Source organism: Saccopteryx bilineata, chromosome 3 (assembly GCF_036850765.1).
Source record: "Saccopteryx bilineata isolate mSacBil1 chromosome 3, mSacBil1_pri_phased_curated, whole genome shotgun sequence".
NCBI classification, from domain to species: domain Eukaryota; kingdom Metazoa; phylum Chordata; class Mammalia; order Chiroptera; family Emballonuridae; genus Saccopteryx; species Saccopteryx bilineata.
Genome location: NC_089492.1, coordinates 103,295,496 through 103,314,182, shown reverse-complemented (window position 1 = coordinate 103,314,182; position 18,687 = coordinate 103,295,496). Strand labels below are relative to the sequence as shown.

Sequence of the window (18,687 nt, the reverse complement as noted above, 5' to 3'; positions counted from 1 at the left end):
GTCAACTAATTATGCACTGTACCATTATAAATGAACAACCTTTCATTTTAACTGGGCCTTCAACTCAGGCCAGAAGATCTTCTATCTCCCTTAGGCAGCTTGCTTTCCTTGTAAAACAGTAAAGATTTCAAATTTTGACCCACTCAATCTTCCTGGTCAACCCTCAATCACAGCAGTCTCAAAAAACAGTCATGCTTTACAAATTTGAGGCTAACCTTCATCTGGGCTTCATTCTCTCCTGCCACCTCAATAACCTTATTCTTTCAATTTTATCCACTCTGCTGTTTCTTTATTCTCATTTTTTGCTGGCTCTTCCCAGAGGATTTAAGACCTACACAAGGCTTAAAGACAGCCCTTCTTGCATCCTGTGTCCCCCTCTAGCTACTCTCCTGTTTCTTCACAGCCAGTGCTTGAAAGACTTTCACATACTTGTTGTACCCACTGTTGACCTACTAGCTACTTGTCACCCAATGCAATCTGGCTGCTGCTCAGCACTCCACATGAACTGTTCTCTGAGCCCCCAGTGACCTCACATTAATAAATTCAGTTCCCATTTGAGTCCATATCTTAACTTGACTTCTGTATCACTTAGGAATGCTTTGGACTGCAAGTAACTACTAGAGTGGCTTACACAAACGGTTCTCCCCACATAACAGGGTAACTGGATGTAAGCAGTTGCTCATGCTGGTTCAGTAGCCCCACAGCATTGGGACAGTATTTCTGAAATTCTCAACTGCCCTTCAGGGTTGAGGATGACTCAGGTGGTACATAGCCCATTCAGGGCCGGAAAAAGGGGAAAGGTCTGCACCAGTCAGTTTTCTCTCTTATCAGAAAAGCAAAAGATTTGCCAACTTCCCCTTATGTCTCATTGCCCAGTATTGTGTCACATGTCCATCTAGCTTCAAAAAGGTGACTTTTTTAGCCAATCTTGTAGAGATGGCAAGAGAGAGAGAGAAGGGGGTTGAAAATAGAAACTGGGAGACCACCAAGTGTTAGAATATTTGTCTTCTAGGGGCTGGCCTGTGTGTGCTCAGTTGCAGTTGAGGCAATTCAAAACAACAGCTGCAGGTAGAGAGAGGCCAACCACAGTCCCTTTTGTGTGACCTCGGGGCTCAATCTTAATTTCCTGACAAAGCTGCCTCCTTCCTGTCTCCACTTTGCTGGCTTTAGCTGGGGTATACAAAGAAAATTCTTTATTTCAACCCAGCAAGGCTCCAAGTTGTGGGACTTAGCCAATTTAGGTTGTAAGCTGTAGGTAAGGAGTTCTTACCAAGGTCTTATTTAATCTCTGCTTTCAAATTAGTTATCTCTAATCTTGACTTGCCAGTCTCTTGAAGGACTTTGCTGAAAGCTACTAATAATAAATGAGAAAGAAAAAAAAAAGAGGGAAAAGAAAAACACCCGACATACACTAGTATTCTATATTGTTCCTTAGATTTCTCCTATTACCCTGTATATAACTTTGGCACCCTGGCCAGGCGGCTCATTCGGTTTTAGAGCATCATCTCGATATACCAAGATTGTGGATTCGATCCTTAGGGCACATACAAGAATCAACTAATAAATGCATGCATGAAGCAAATCAATGTCTCTCTCCCTCTCTCTCCCCCTTCTTTTCTACAGAAAATTAATTTGAGATATATATATATATATGTTTTAACTTTGGCATGTGGCCAAGTCCGGCAAGTGACAGCAGTTTTAACAGTTTTGCTACTGCTTAACAAGTTGGTCACCAAGTTTCCAGTTTGGAATAGAGTCTTCACCACTGGCTATCTTAAATTTTGTTAGCCAGTTCCACATTGTAATGTGTTTTTAGTGTCCCATTACCAAATGATGTGCCTCTTAGGAACGTGTTCAGCTACAAGCTATGGAATACTCACTTGTAAATGGCTTAAAACAAAGGTATCACCTCACTTTTGGACTAGAATGGGGCAAGAATGGAAGCAGGGAGGTCAGCTATGAAGCTCTCATAGTAGTCTAGGTAGCAGAAGATGGTTTCTAAATCCTAGCATTCTGGCTTGAACAACTAATTGGATGGTGGTGATATTCACTAATATGGACAACAGAGAGAGGTATATGTTTGGGAATAAAATTTAGTATTTGAGGGGACCAAGTTAAGTTTGAGAAGCCAATTAGACATTCATGTTTACAGATGTCAAGTAGACAGTTTTTTCCCCTAGAGCAGGGGTCCCCAAACTTTTTACACGGGGGGCCAGTTCACTGTCCCTCAGACTGTTGGAGGGCCGGACTATAAAAAAAACTATGAACAAATCCCTATGCACATGCACATATCTTATTTTAAAGTAAAAAAACAAAACGGGAACAAATACAATATTTAAAATAAAGAACAAGTAAATTTAAATCAACAAACTGACCAGTATTTCAATGGAAACTATGCTCCTCTCACTGACCACCAATAAAAGAGATGCCCCTTCCAGAAGTGCGGCGGGGGCCGGATAAATGGCCTCAGGGGGCCGCATGCGGCCCACGGGCCGTAGTTTGGGGACCCCTGCCCTAGAGGAAGGAGAGAGAGAGAGAGAGAGAGAGAGAGAGAGAGAGAGAGAGAGAAGCATCAACTTGTTCCACATATTTTGTACATCCATTGGTTGCTTCTTGTATGTGCCTTAACCAGGTATTGAACTAGCAACCCCGACTCCAGGAGGCAACCCCAGGATTGAGCTGGCAACCTTGGCACTCCAGGTCAATGTTCTATCCACTGCACCACCTCTGCTCAGGCAAGTAAGCAATTATTTAGAGGAGTTAAGACTTACAGGCAGAAGTCATCATAAGATATAAATTTTGGAGTCATCTACTTATAAATGGCACCTAAAACCATAGGTCTAGATGAAATCACATAAGGAGAGTAGGTAGGTAGATAAGAGACGGGAACTCAGGATAGAACCCTGGGCGCTTTGACATTTATAGGTTGAGCAGAAGATGAAAAGTGAAAAGAATCCAAGAAAGAATAGCCAGTGAGCTAGGAAAAGTGCATGGTGTCAGAATACAGGAGAAGAAAATGTTTCAAAGTGGGAGTGATTGGCAATGAACAATACTGAGAAGGCAAGTAAAAACATAGATAGTACTGTTGGATTTGCATGAAGACTGCAGTTTCAGTAGTGTGGTAGGGAAGAAATCAGAGGGCAAAGTTACATGATAATAAGAATGGTTTATTAGAGAGGGAGCAACTGGTGACTAAACAGAGGGAACAGGATAAGATCCACAGAAGGGGAGGCACTGGTGTCAGACACTGAGCTTCTTGGAGAAAGAGACCATGACTTATTTGTATTTGTATCTGTAGTAACTTCCAGTACATAGGAGGTACTCAAGAAATACTACTAAATTATTAAACAAATGAGCAAATGGAAGAATAAGATGGATGGCAGATGCAGGGCTAGAAAATGAATTATGTCAAACCTAACTCAAACATCAGAGTAAGGAAAGGAGAAGGGGTCTTGGACTAATAGGATTTCTTCAGGGACTTTGGGATCCTAGGACTTTTCTCTGGGAGAGGGTTGACAAATTTCAAACTCAGATGAAGGTGAAAGAAATGAGTCACTGTCTATGGCTGTTACCTTGGTCAACTCTCAAGGCACTGATTTGCTAAAGCTGACTGCAGGGAGAGTTCTGGGACCATCTACTTAACCACTTTTCTTTGCCTGCTCCCTTTCTGGGTCCAGACTCATATGAAAAAAGATTTAAAAAATGACAGTTTCACATTTATTTACCCACCTGGTCAGTAGATAGTCACTGAATGGCAGTCTTGTATGGAGGGAAGGGTATAAGGGCAGGTTTATGCAAGGCTTCTATTTGTTTATTTGAGTCTTTTTTTTTAGGGGGGCCTTGGAAAGGAGAGAGATACGAAGCATCAACTCCCAGATGCCACACTTCAGTTGTTCATTGATTGCTTCTCAAACATACCTTGACCTGGGAGCTTCAGCCCAGCCAGTAACCCCTTGCTCAAGACAGTGACCTTGGGTTTCAAGCCAGCGACCAAGGGACCATGTCAATGATTCCACGTTTCACTGCAACCTGGGTTAAGCTGGTGAGCCTGCGCTCAAACCAGCGACCTAGGTTTCGAACCTGAACCTCAGCGTCCTATGTGGATGCTCTATCCACTGCGCACACCGATCCAGCGGGTCTTTTTTCTTTTCTTTTCTTTTTTAATGCTTGTCTTCTATTGAGATAGCAGCGGATTTCCCGAACTGCACAGGTCAGGTGGTGTTTGAACTGGGCCACCCATAAAGTCTTGTGAAACTCCAGTACCAGTGGGTAGGTATTGCAGATGATGGCTCTTGTACAATAGAATGGAGAAAGCAGAGTCTGGAATTAGGCCCATCTTGGAAACACGGGATTAAAGCCCGGTTCTAGCGTCTCGTAGAGCGAATTAAGGCTTCTAGTATCTTTCTTCCCAATTTGCAGTTGGAATAACCGCTGGAAAAGTGGAAGTGGAGGCGGGACTGGACCAGCTTTGGAGTCCGCCCCATCGGTTTTCGCCACTTTACGTCACACGCGAGACTAGTTCCTCGGGGTTTCTGGCGTTACCCTCACAACCCTTCCGGACCCCTGAGTGTTCAGGTGACCCAACCGAGTTTGCAGGCCAGTGTCGCCTTTGGGAAGAACTGCGAGTGCCCAACTCCCCATAGCCTTTTACACGTGGAATCACCCGAGCCGTACACACTGCTGGTCGCCGGGGAAGGGCGGGGCCTCGCGGCGCCAATGGGCAGACAGAGGGGAGCGCGCCTGCGCGCAGCAGGTTAGGGGGTGGGTCGGGGCCGGGAAAAAGCGTTGCCAGACGGGGGCTGGCGAGGCTCACGCTGGACAGCTTCGCGTCTGGGAAACCTGGGCAGCTAAGAGCAACGAAGGTGAGTGAACTTGAGAGCAACCCCAGTACAGGCTGCGCGGCTTGTGAGGCCTGTGACTCGACCCTGGGGGAAGAAGTCGGTGGGGCGACGCCCAGGGGTCCGCAGCAGGGCGGGATCCCGGCGCTTCTGTGAGGTCTCGGGGCCTGGGGCTCAGGTTGAGAGGCGGGAGCGGCCTAGGTGGGGATCTCGGCCCCTGAGCCGCTTCGGGAAGCTTAGCGGGCTGGGAGCGGAGCCTCTCCGGGGCAGAAGCTGCTGGGGGCTCTGAAGCCAGATGGGCCAGGCCGGGGCCGATCTCCGCCCTCTTGGAGGACAGGCGTTGAGACGTGACTCGGTCTGCTGCCCCCCCGGGAGGAGACAAGCAGCAGGTCCGGTCTGGCCGGGCGAGCCTGGCTTGGCTGTGCGGGTAGAGGGGAAAGGCGAGGGAAACGGATTTCATGTATCTGGCCATGGGCACCGCCATCCACCCAGTGCCCCAGCCAGAACCTGGGAGTCATTTGCACCTCCCCTGCTCCATGTCGAATCTATCACCAATTGAGAGGTACAAATCAGATACATCCCCTTCTCCACTCTCAGTCTCTCTGCTCTGGCTGGTTGAGGCCGTCATCATCTCTCCCCAGGACTTCCTCGGGAGCCTCCTGACTGGTCCCCCGCGTGCCTTTTTGATGCTCTCTAGTTTGTTTTATATTGTTAAGCCAGAGTGATGGTCTTAAAACGCAGATCCATTCTCATTACCATTCCCCTTCCGACATCTCAGTGGGATTCTCATTGCTTTTCCAAATTGTCCAAGGGGGCAACAAGCCCCTTCATGGCCCGGCCTCTTTTTACTCTAATTCATCGGTCTCCATTCTTCTGTCTCAAACCATATTGAACCCTTTTTAGTTCCTGGGTTGGACCAAGTTCCTTCTAAGTGTAGGTGTCTTTTACATCACGTTCCCTCCCTGGAGGTGCTATCCTTTGGTTGAAAAAATCCTCCTCATCCTTAATAAATTACTCCAGGTGTGGGTTGTGTGTCTTACTGGTTCAAAGGTTGTAATCTGTATGAGTAGAGTCTCAGCCACAGTTCTTCCTTGGTACCTGTGCAGTACCAAGCTGTTAGTAAAGAGTATGTTAGTTAAAGGTATAGATTAAGCATGGCAGCTCCTTGGGCACCCGAAATGAACAAATAGAGCCACTTATTTTAAATGCCTGCTCTTTCAGAGTCCATTCCTTATCCCCCAACCCATATAGAGGTTTCCTTGGCTTAGGAACTTGGCTATTTTTTCATGTTCAGTTCAGGCCCATGGAAGTTTTAAATGGGGAAGTACTGATTAAAGGTTTTCTCTGGCATCGATGCTGGGTACCGGATGTCTAGATGCTGGTGAGTGTGCCTGCTTTGAGCGTGAATTCCTAACCGAGGGATCTTGGCCTGAGAGAAAAGCTGCCAGCAGCTGCTGTGGTCTTTAAGGGAGGAATGCTGGCTCCAGGCTTTTCTGTGCTGATAGGACAAACTACATAATGGGAGGGACGGTGGGCCAGACCAAATCACTGGTGGGAGGGCTCCAAAGGGAAGTTATTTCTCCAGCTTAGGCTAGATCTTTTGTGATAGGGAACAACATACCTGAGGCCAACACTCACTGCCCCGATTCAGATGTGGAGGTCTGCTATCTGTAGGTCAGCTCTGTACTTTGTGATACTTTAGTAGAGTGTGAGAGTGCAGAAAAGATAGGTTCTTATCCCTCAGAGAAGGAGAAGAGAAAAACAAAAGAACAGTATGTGACCATATGTTAAGGCCAAATGAGTGTGAGAAGCTACAGACTGAGGTCAGAGGAGGGGACAATTGACCTTGGCTGGAAGAATTCAGAGATGATATTTGAACTAGCCCTGGAAGGAACAGGGAGGACAGACAGGTGAAGACCCATGGGAGCAAATGCTCTGGGACTGGAAGAGGATGCTGGAGAAAGGAGGGAACCTTTCACAATCCCAGCACCGCAGGAGGCCCTCTGCTGACTATGGGCCAGTGCTTTGCTCCCAGAGCTGAGGCTTCAACTTGAGAAGCATCTCTCAAAACGTGGGCTGTATTCCGAAGTCTCTCCTTTTTTAAAAAAAAAATTATTTATTTTTAGAGAGAGAGGAGAGAGAGAAGGGGGAAGGAGCAGGAAGCATCAACTCCCATATGTGCCTTGACCAGGCAAGCCCAGGGTTTTGAACCGGTGACCTCAGCATTTCCAGGTCGACACTTTAGCCACTGCGCCACCACAGGTCAGGCCCCGAAGTCTTTCAGAAATCTTTCGTCCTTTGGATTTTTTCTCCAACCTGGCTCTTACATTTTCTCAAATAAGGCCAGCGAGGTCAGGAGCTCCTGGGGTTTATCTGCCTGGCTATTTGCTCATGGTCTTGGCCTTGGGCTTAGTGTTTGGTGTATGGGTGATGCAACACCTGGTTCATTGGGCTGAAGGGAGTTGCTTATGTTTCTTTTTGAATGTGACGGTTTAAAGTGTTAGGTGGCAGACAGATTCCCTGTTTTCATTTTAGCACTTGGAGGGAGAGGATTTCCTTTGTGTTTCTAGATTTGGTTTTTGTTGTGTTCTAATACAGGCATATCTCAGAAATATTGCAGGTTCGGTACCAGACCACCACAATAAAGTAAATTTTGCAATAAAGTAAGTCATACAAGTTTTTCAGTTTCCCAGTGCATATAAACATTATGTATATACTATACTGTACTCTCTTTTTTTTTTTTTTTTTTGTTTTGTTTTGTTTTGTTTTTTACAGAGGCAGAGATAGACAGGGACAGACAGACAGGAACAGAGAGAGATGAGAAGCATCAATCATCAGTTTCTCGTTGTGCGTTGCGACTTCTTAGTTGTTCATTGATTGCTTTCTCACATGTGCCTTGACGGTGGGCCTTCAGCAGACCGAGTAACCCCTTGCTGGAGCCAGCGACCTTGGGTCCAAGCTGGCGAGCTCTTTGCTCAAGCCAGATGAGCCCGCGCGGGACCTCGGAGTCTCGAACCTGGGTACTTCCGCATCCCAGTCCGACGCTCTATCCACTGCGCCACTGCCTGGTCAGGCAACTGTACTCTCTTTTAAGTGTTCAAAAGCATTATGTCTAAGAAACAGTGTGTATTCTTAACTAAAAAATATTTTATTGCTAAAAAGTGTTGAACATCATCTGAGCCTTCAGGGAAACATATTCTTTCCGCTGATGGAGCGTCTTGCCCCCGCACTGCTGAAAGCGCAGTAAAGTGAGGCACAATAAAATAAGTTATGCCTGTAGTTAGAAACCCAAACAGCAAACCAAGACGGGACATGATCAGTATCAATGGGTTTTGGCCCTTATTCCGCCTCCCTTGAAGAAGGGATTGTTTGGACCCATAGTTACTATACTGTCAATCACTTGGTTACTTTTGATATTCTTTGGACAGACACCACCACCCCCGCCCCTTTGATATACCAAGTTTCCAACCATGTACTTATAGGAAGTGGTGCCATGGGTTTAGTGATTACTCAGCTCAACTATCTGATTGATATTTCAAAAAAAGTTTTATGCTCAGTTACATTGACATCAAAACTGGCAGCCTGTCTTTGAAAGTGAGACTCTCCTCATCCCCCAAGGACCACGGCACACAGGCTAAGAACTGTCAACCTCTGTGCCTGGCACTGGGCCTGATTGTAGCCGTGTAGATCCAGTCCCCACCCTCACAGAGCCTAGCTCAGCAAGGGTCACTGACAGCAGTCAGGCATTGTTCAAGCTCACATTCACAGCAGTTGTCAGCAATGGACAGGACCATTCTGAAGGGAAGCTCTCAGAAGCATCTGGGAGGCACCTCAGCCAGACTTGGAAATGGAGGTGATTGCTGAGAAAGAGACCTGAAAGGCTTGGGAGGAGCTGGCTTCACTCTCTGACCCCTCCTGTCCCAGAACTCTTAACAAGCTGTTCTGTTCTGGCCTGCACTGTCACTGTGAGAGTAACTTAAAACCATGTTTCCTCATGCCAGGTACAGTGGCAGTGGCCTCATCAGGGTCTGGACACTTGTATTTGGTAAAATTGGAAATGTGGTTTCTGTTCCTGAATTATTTTCTAGAGATGAGAACTGGAAGCCTTTTTATTCTAGCCATATAATATTGGAACAGGTTTATGGGATGAGTTACAATAAATGCATACATGTAAATGAAATAAATGTTTATAGTGGAAATTTTAAAAGCAATAAAGTAAAAAGAAAAATCGAAACCATTCCTGTTCTCGTGACTCAGAAGATAATCTTTGTTTTTAGTTGTTCTGTGTGTGAAATATATACATTCTTTTTTATAAAAGTCAATTATTCTTTTCAGACTTTTGCAGCCTGTTCTTTTTGTTTGATTTTATACACACACACACTCACATATATAAACATCTTTTTTAGTATTACTTTTGACAGATTGCATTATGATATCCCTCCTCGGTAGTAAGGTTAGATGCTGCTTTTCTGCCCTAAAAGTTATACATCCCAGTGACTATTTTTCCCTTAGGGACCATGCCATGGGAGGTTATACTGCTGATAGGCAAAGTGGGTTTGGGAAATTTTCCTAAATGTTGTAGAGGTGGAATTTTCCAGGGTCCCACCTTTTAGGATGGGTGAGGGGGCTGCAACATGCCTAATTCCCAGCCCAGGCCCAGGGGGTGGAGATGGCACAGCTTCGGAGCTGAACTCTGTAGCATGTGAAAGGATATGACCAGTACCTTATGCTTTCTGTTTATTGATGTGTGTTTGGGCTGTGGCTCCAGTCAGTCCCTTAGAAGTCTGCGGTCCTTGTTTTCCTGCAGAATCTGTGCTCCTGTTGGTAAGTCAGGGCTTCTCTTTGTGTTGGTGTGCAGGTGTCCTGGTTGTCCTTCCCCTTCCTTTCTGAGGCCACTCCATAAGCTCCAGGAAGAACCAGGACTTTCAGCTTAACAAACACTTACTGAAGCCCTGCCTTAAGCCTTAGTGGGGAATACTGATGGGAATGAAGTACTCATGACCTCAGGGTGCTTACTCTGTATCTGACTGTGTCTTCCTGTTGTCTGTCACAATTGCAGGTCTAGCCAACCATGGAAGTACTTGATGGAATCATAATTTCGATGTACTCCTCCTTTCCAATGCTCTTTCACAATGGCTTGCCTCTGTCACAGTTACTTGCCTGTGTCACAGCCCTGTAAATAAACAAGGCAAGGTTAATGTTCTCTTCTCTGTGCTGACCTTGAAATGACCTACCTCATTCTTTCCCTCAACTACCTTAGCTCAATTAAATACCTTCCCTGCAGTGCTGCCAGATTAACCATTCTGAAAACAAGCTCTGGTCTCATCTCCCATTCTGGAATGCTCAGTGGCACCCCATTATCCTCAGGAAACTTCAGTCCCCTGGCCTACCATGCAAAGTCATGTTCAGGACTGCCTGCTCAACCTTTGCAGCCTATTTGTTCATTGTTCTGCCTACTTCACACCCTCTGTGCCCCAGACCGACTAAAACCAGACCAAAACTACTTGCAGTTTCTTTCCTGCCACTGTCCCCACACCATTCCCTTAGTCCTCAGTCCTGCACGTCCACAGCATACCCATCCATCCAGGCCCAGCTGATGTGTCCCATGTCCATCAGCATTCTCTGATTCTCTCTCACCCAGAGGAAGTTTTCTGTGAACTTTCATAGGGTTTATCTGTCTTCAGTACACCTAACTTTCTGCCTTTATTAGCATTCTCGTTAGGAAGTGTTTCTCTCACCAGACTAGAGCTTCTTGTAGGCAGGAATGATCTTCTTAACCCTTGAAGCTGTCAGTGAGTTGCTTGGCATTCTGAAGATGCCGTAGGAAATGTCATTTGAGTGATGGGGCCCTGAAGTCTAGTGGTCGAGTGGCAGAGCCAGCCTTGGAACCCGTTTAACATATTCTCTTCCCCAACCCTGTTCCTTCATCAGGTACTCAGGAGCACACTGTGTTGAGTCTCGAAAGAACTTCAGCTCTGGTGCTCTCACCTTCATCTTCTATGTTCCCCACCTCCCAGGTACCAGTGACCATGAGATCGCTGCGGCTGCTCAGAACCCCCTTCCTTTGCGGCCTGCTCTGGGTCTTTTGTGCCCCAGGTACCAGGGCCGGGGAGCCTGGGGCCGGCTCTTCCCATCCCGGCAGCGCGGCCCTGGATAAGAACACAGTGCACGACCAAGAGTACGTATTCAGCCACGCTGCGGGCCAGGGCCCAGGGCTCTCCCCATCCTCGGCAGCTGCAGCCTGCTGCGATGGCACCCAGTCCTCATTCCTCCTGGTGTTTATACTCCTCCTGGGCACTTCTCGAGGATGATAGTTAGTCCTTATAGCCACCTGTAAATCAGGCATTTCTTTATTGTCATCATATCACCAAGGGAGGATCTTGAGGCCCAAATGGGATAAATGACTTGCCTGTGAATTCATTCTGTCTCTCACCACAGACAGACAGACAGGCAGGTATACATACACACATGCATGCACACATGCAGCAGTAGTGCTGGAGTCCAGAATAGAGCTAAGGTTCTTGACTCTGATAAGACCGTTTCCTTTTTTTATTAACACATTCACACATTGACATTTATTGCAACTTTTGTCTTGGGCCAATTAACCTCACACATTATACTCTGTTTTCCTTGAATTGCTTAAAATTTTTTTTTAATTGATAGCTTCAAAAAATGTTATAACAACATTCTAGTAATAAAGAGGAAAAACACCCATGACCTCACAGCAGATAGATGCAGTGTTTGATTTTATTCCCTGCTCCTTTCATGGCCTTGCCTATGTCTGCCGTCCTTGAGTGTGGTCTGTCATTGTTTCTGTTTGTTTTTGTGGGATGGATGGATTTTAAGACCTTGGAACTTTTAAGAGTCTTTATGATTTTGGCATGATCCCACTGTCCCTGCCAAGTGGTCTGAGTCTAACTGTTGGTTTCTAGGCATATCATGGAACATCTAGAAGGTGTCATCAACAAACCAGAGGCGGAGATGTCCCCACAAGAACTGCAGCTTCATTATTTCAAAATGCATGATTATGATGGCAATAATTTGCTTGACGGCCTAGAACTCTCCACAGCCATCACTCATGTCCATAAGGAGGTAGGTCAGGCAGTGGTGCACTGGGCAGCACCTCGGAAAGGCTTCCCTTTGGCACATCAGTCCCCAGTCTTGATGACCTGTGCTGTCCTTGTACAACAGTGTCGCTGCTTCTCCTTTTTCTGCTCACCACTCAGTTCTGTCTCTTTTCCTGCTCAGTGGTCTTCTTGCACAGGTTGACCTGCTGAGGCAGAAGCCCCAGGTTCTTGTGTTCTAACAAGTGTGGTAGGCATTTCTGCTGCACACCAGTATAAAAAAACAGCATGTAGAAGACAGACCATGTTCAAAATGGAGAGCAGGGAGAAGTTATTTTATTTAAGAAGACTGGTGCATCAGGGAACCAAGGGCTCAAGAACTCAACATTGTTAATTGAGGGTTTGTACAGTATTGCAAACAAAGCATTTGCAAAGCCCTTTCAAGTAGGTTAGAGATCTCACTTGATCTTTGCAATAGCCTGTGAATAGTCAGGGCCAGGCATTGTCATTACCTGATCTTAGAGGGGAGGAAACTGAAACCGAGATCTCATGTCTTAGATCTAATGCCTGTCCTGCTCGCTTACACTGCAATGTAGAGAGGAGGAGAGGCAGAGTTGGTGAGGTGGGTGCAGTCAGGTTGGCTGCCTGGTAGGGGAGGTCTGGATTTACTTTGAAGGCAGTGGGGAGCTCTTTCAGCTCTACACACAGGAGTGGCATGACTAGAGCTCCTTTGCTATGTGAGGCCCACTGATGGACGCGAGGAGAGTCCGCATCAGGGAGAGGAACGGATTCAGTGTCCTGGCAGGTGAGGGTGGTGGTGGCAATACGGAGGAAAGGGTGGACGTGGGCAGGTGCCAAGGAAGAATCGGCACAGGATGTCAACAGCTTAGCACTTGGCACAGAGAGCCTCTGGAGCAGGAGCAATACCTTCCCCTCAGAGATCCTAACAGGTTCTACTGGTCAGCTGTGCCTTCTGCCTCTTGTTCTGACCCCAAGGTGTAGTCCAGTGTGGACTGTTTCTTACTTTGGCAGGGCAAGTTGTGCCCAGAGCTGAGCCTCGGGAGGTCCTGGGCCGTGAGCTTTTCTCTGGGACGGGTCTGTGGGTCATGGAATCTATGAAGCGCACACTTCTGTGTAAGCCAGATCTTGCTTTTATAATTAGGAAAGAATTAAAAGTAATTTTTAAAATAAATAAACAAGGGTCTACTTTGTATCTTTTAACTGGCAAATATAATTTCTAAATTAGATTATTATGAATGGACTGTATATCTGATATATGGATTGTTTATTCCTGGAAGTAGCCACCTACTACATTGAAGGAGTTTTTGGACACAAATGAACATGGACATTTGGAAATTGGTAAATACTTATAGTAAAATGTGTCAATTCATTGTCTAATTTAAATTTTGTAGGGAGGAAATGACCAGGCACCACTGATGAGTGAAGAGGAACTGATTAACTTAATAGATGGTGTTTTGAGAGATGATGACAAGAACAATGATGGATACATCGACTATGCTGAATTTGCAAAGTCACTACAATAGACATTATTCGATCATCTACTTATTATGCAGATGTGACCGTTATAATGTGATTGAACACTTTCAGTAATGCAGAATAACTTTTCCAACTGCTGCTGATATATTTTGGTAAAAACCTGTAGCAAGTGTTACACTGGTGTGAGAGATAGAAGTCAAGAGAAATGAAAGAAGCAAAATGGGACATGTTGGCATCCCCAAGTACTGTTAAATCTCCTGTTGGACAAGGGCTTGATTAAAGGATCTGTTTAAGAATAGTGGATAATTGGAGCTGAGTACTCAGGAACAGGGCTGCAGAGTATTGCTAGGCTCTTGGTTTTAATTCATGCTACCTGAAAAGTAAGACAAGCTTTGCCAAACAGACACACTTTTCAGTAACAGTGAAGGAATGGAGTCAATGCCAAATGTTTCCCCTTGTGGGTCCTGTCTCTTCAGGTAAACGTGGTCAGTATTCTGTAAAGTCTCCCTGGCTTAAATGATTACTTTGGGCAAGTGAGTATTGATTAAGCTATTTAAAGCCACAGCAGAGCAGGAATTTTGAGTTCAGCCAGCGAGAGTCTCTGTCTCCTGGCACTTCGGATATGACACACCACTGACCCAAGTAATTAACCTTGTTCAGTTTTTCAATATTTTATAAAACTACTGCCATGTCCTTATACTTCATTTCTTTTATGTCTTCTTTAACCGGGGAGAGACCTTGTATTTTAAAGTGTTCTCTAATCAATAGCAAATGTTTTAGCTTTCTTAATATTTGTATTTAACTCTTGTTTCTAGGGTTTTGTTTTTGCAGTTTAGAAACTTAGGAATGCAGGGATTTATCCCTCCTGCCTTAGCCTAAGTGGAAAGTGAAAAGATCATTCACCAACCACAGTGATTAACCTGATACAAGTTACATTTAGGAGTGTTGTTTAAATGACCTCTTTTAGCCTAAATATGTGAATTCTTTCAGATCAGGAAAGATTAGAAGAAGCCTAAAAACTGTTTAACAGTGTGCATCTCAAGAGTTGAAAATGAGAAGCAGCAGCAAATTGTCATTTGGTTTATTGGCTGTGATGGACATACTGTGATGGGAGAATGGGGTGGGGCTAGAAACTGCATAAAAATGCTGTAAGATGTATAGAGACTTATTTTCTTTATTAAAATATTCTTATAAGAAAACATGTATTTGTACATGGTTTCCTGTGTCAGGTATTTGTGCAATCAGAGCTGACTTATAAACTATTCTTGTAAAATCTAGTTATTTTGGAAGATTTATATAATAAATTCTGGATATATGACCAATAAAACTGATGAAACCAGTAAAGAGCTGTTGATTTTGTCCACACAGGCTTCTCCCACCACGTGAAGGCTTCGTTTAGTATAGATGTTTACACGTGCCTGCTCTGTCGCAGGTCCTGTGGCCCTCCCTGGCTGCCTCCTGACCCTTTTGCAGGGGTTTATTCCCAGTACTGTATTCAGTCATTTCCCCTTTTAGACATTTTTTTCTTCTGAATGAAATCACTTTTTGGACCTTTTTTTTTTCTGGCCAAGTTTAGATTATGACAGCATTTTCTGGCGCAGGAAAATAAAGTATTTTCTCTTTGAGTCTGGTGACTGTTCTTTCTTTGCTGGAAAATTTAATTAGATAGCATTGCAGGCCTCCCGGGACCAAGCAAAAAGTGCAGTCTCCCCTGGCTTTTTTGGAAGTGACACTTTGTTCTGCCAGTTGAAAAGCAGGAAGGAAGTTGCCATTGCCTTTCCCCCCAAGATCCTGCATCTTGTACCAGCCCTTCTTCATCCAGAGCTGCCCCTCTGGACAGGTCTAGTGAGTGGGCTCACTGTGGGAGGAACCGCATACTGTTGGCAGCTAGGAAGGGGTCAGGGAGGCAGCTGAGGAGAGAGAGAAGCAGGTCCTTAAAAGGTCATCTTATTAAACCCAGGATGGACACCTCCCGCTCTACAGCTGCTGCCGTTGGTAGTGATTCCACTGGCCCATGCAGTCTTAGTCTGCCTTTCCTCACAGAGGCTCCCTGGTGAGTGAGGGGCCTGCGACGTTTAGGGACACAGCATGATTAGCCATTCCCTGTATCTCCCCTCCATGAGGCTTTAGACTTCTCATAGTCCACCACAAGGATTTTGCAGAATGTATTAGAAACATCTTTGTACTTCAGTTTCTCATCTCTAAAATGGACATAAATATACCCAAATGAGTCAGCCTTATATGAGCACAGGCTTTGGACTTGGGCAAACCTGAGTTGAAATCCTACTCTTTAGCCATGAACTGTGGTTTCTCATCTAGAAACTTATAATAAAACAAATACAGAATGGTTAAGAGGATTAACAAAATGGAGAAAAAGATATAAATCGTCTAGTAAGTGCCAGGCACAAAGCTAAACACGAAGTTACCTGTTCCTCAGCCTGGCTGTAGAGCCTAGACCCCCTCCTCATTAAAGAATGGGAGCTGGAGGGGCTATACAGAAACTGGTGACGCCTCAGGGGCATGGCTCCAATAACATCCACTGGATATTTATAGTGTGTTTGCCTTATAACCTCTCTGGTCTAGTTTCTGAATTTCAGTATCTTTTGGAGAATAGAGAGAGAGAAAAAAGCATTTTATTTTTAATCACATGCCAGACTTCCCCTGAGGTTCTAAGGGGGACACAGATATTCTTGCACAATAAAAATGGGCTAAATCATACCTCTACCTCAAGAGGAAATTCATTATTTCAAGAACCTAACCAAATATCCAGCATTTCAACCAGAAAATTGGTAGCAGAAACCATGAGCATTATGTCTGAACTTCTTGGATGTTAAATTATTACTGGACTTCTGGGAAAATGGACTAAGTATACTTTTCCCTTTTCCTTTAACTAAGCACAACAAAACCCTGGGACCTTATATATATATATATATATAAAGCAACATAAGAAGTGGAGACGTCAGACTGGCTAGTGGCCTTGGGGCCTAAGCAACAACATGTGGTAAGTTTCCTGTCCCCCCAGCCCAATCCCCATATAGTCTCAGACTTGGAGCTAAGGAAACCGGCAACCCAGAAATGTCAAAAGCAAGACGCTTAAAAGAAAAAGAACCTACTCTCTCTAGCTAGAGGGTGAAGAAAAGGCCCACCTAACAAGGCAAAAAGCTTTTAGACAATAACTGCGCTACTCCAAACCCCACAGGGAAAACTGGCCCTGCCCGCAAGGGCTGACGGGAACCTGGACGGGAACCTGACGGGAACCACCCTTGCCAAGCTGTCATGACGCACCCTTCCTCCTTCCTGTATTTGAAGTGATGCCAGGGGAGGCCAACGAGGGATCTGGGACTTTCTTCTCCCTACCTTCTGGGCATTCACAACCCCCACCCCCAGTCTTGCCCACAGAGTCAGTGGAGAACACACAGGGAGGACCTGGACCTGGGACTCCCCTCCCCCTTCCCACTGGATGTGTCAGAGGAGGCCTAGCAGAGGGTCAAGACCTTCACCACTGCCCAGTGACAACATGCCCACCCTCCACTGCCCTGTCAGTTGAGATCATGGTGGGGTGGAGTGGGGTGGGGGGCAAGCTCCCACCCCTGCCCAGCAGCAAGGAGGAACTCCTGGCCTGGGACGTCAGTGGAGGCCAAGTAGAGAGTCTGGACTTCTCCCTTCACCTGTCAGTAAAGAGGCAGCACGCCCCCCTTCCCCTGACAGAGTGATGACACAGAAAACCAATTAAGACAGAAGTTTAAATGAGATCCAGACAATACAAAACTGTCCAGGTTTCAATTAAAAATCACTCAATATACCAAGAACAAGGACATCTCAAACTGAAGAAAAAAAGATGCCAACACTTAGGTAATAGATGTTAGAATTATTTGACAAAGGTTTTTTTTTTAATATATTTTTTAAATTACTTACTTAGTTGAGGGAGAGGAAGGGGGACAGAGAAAAATGCCAATTTGTTGTTCCACTTATTTATGCATTCATTGGTTGATACTTATATATGCCCTGACTGGGGATTGAACTCATAACCTTAGTATATGGGGATGATGTGCTAACCGACTGAGCTACCCAGCCAGGGCTTGACAATGGTTTTAAAGCAGCCATGATTTAAAAAATACATGTACAAACATGCATCAAACAAATGAAAAAAAAAATCTCAGCAAAGAAATAGAAGATATAAAGAAGAACCAAATGGACATTTGAGAACTGAAAACTATAGTCAAATAAAATAAAGTAAAAATGCCACTGGATAGGCTCAACAGTGAAATGGAGGGGCAGAGGAAAGGGTTAGTGAATTGAAGATAGAACAACCAATGCCACCCAATCTGATCAACAGAGAAAATGGACTGAAAAATAAACGTGCAGAGCCTCAGGCACCTGTGGGACTGGGACAGAAGATCTAACATTCTTCCCAAACCCAGAGTCCCAGAGCAGAGGAGAAGGAGATGAGCTGAACAGACATTCAAAGACCTGTAGGTTCAGGAAGCTGAGCAAACGCCAGAGAGAAAAAGCCTAAGAATCGACCCCAAGACTCATCATCGCCAGCCTTCTGAGATCTAAAGACAAAAACAAAAATTTGAAAGTAGCAGGAGAGAAAAACCACCTTACTCATAATAGAAAAATGACTTGAATGACAACATATTTCTCACCAGAAGGATGGAGACTAGATAGGAAGTGGCATGACAGGTTTCAAGTGCTAAAAGAAAAGAATCCTCAATCTAGTATCCCGTATCTAGTGAAAATATCCTTTAGGAACAATGGGTAAATCAAGATATTCTCAGATGAAGGAAAGTGAAGAGAATTTCTCACCAGCAAATAATATGGCTAAGGAAGTTCTTTTAATAGAAAGGGAACAATAAAAGAAGGAAAGTTAGAAGATCAGGAAGGAAGAAAGAACTTGGTAAACAAAATACAGGTAAATAAGCAACCTTGGTGTCAGTAGATGAATGGACAAAGATGTGAGATTATATTCATATATATATGAATATTACTGAGCCATAAAAAGAATGAAATCCTGTCATGGTGGCAAAATGATGGATGGACCTAGAGAGAATAAATATTTCACTTATTTCATTAAGTGAAATAACTCAAAGACAGATACTGTATGATTTCGCTTATATGTAGAATTAAAAAAAAAATGAACAAGTGAATCAGACACAAACTCATAGATACAGGGAACAAACTTATGGTTGCCACAGGCAAGGGAGTAGGGCTGATGGGGGGAAAGGGAAAGGAAATTAAGAAGTACAAACTGGCAGTTATAAAATAACTCATGGGGATATAATGTA

At 44.8% G+C, this 18,687-nt stretch overlaps 1 protein-coding gene across 9 annotated transcripts in view; it reads left to right on the top strand.

The window, feature by feature from the left end:
* MCFD2 (multiple coagulation factor deficiency 2, ER cargo receptor complex subunit) overlaps positions 1-14,743 on the top strand; it is a 34,529-nt gene extending 19,786 nt beyond the window's left edge. For 2 of the 9 annotated variants that reach the window (XR_010730283.1, XR_010730284.1), the window contains one exon: positions 3,834-4,746. Coding sequence is in view for 6 of the 9 variants with exons in the window: in XM_066267063.1 (XP_066123160.1) it covers positions 10,838-11,016; positions 11,771-11,930; positions 13,315-13,446 (471 nt within the window). In the remaining 3 variants the exon portion in view is untranslated. Of the gene's footprint in view, positions 1-2,632; positions 2,680-3,833; positions 4,863-4,973; positions 4,996-10,769; positions 11,017-11,770; positions 11,931-13,314 lie in introns of those variants that run through there. The other 7 variants (XM_066267064.1, XM_066267063.1, XM_066267067.1 and 4 more) reach the window with 7 other exon arrangements.
* Positions 14,744-18,687: the final 3,944 nt, after the last annotated feature.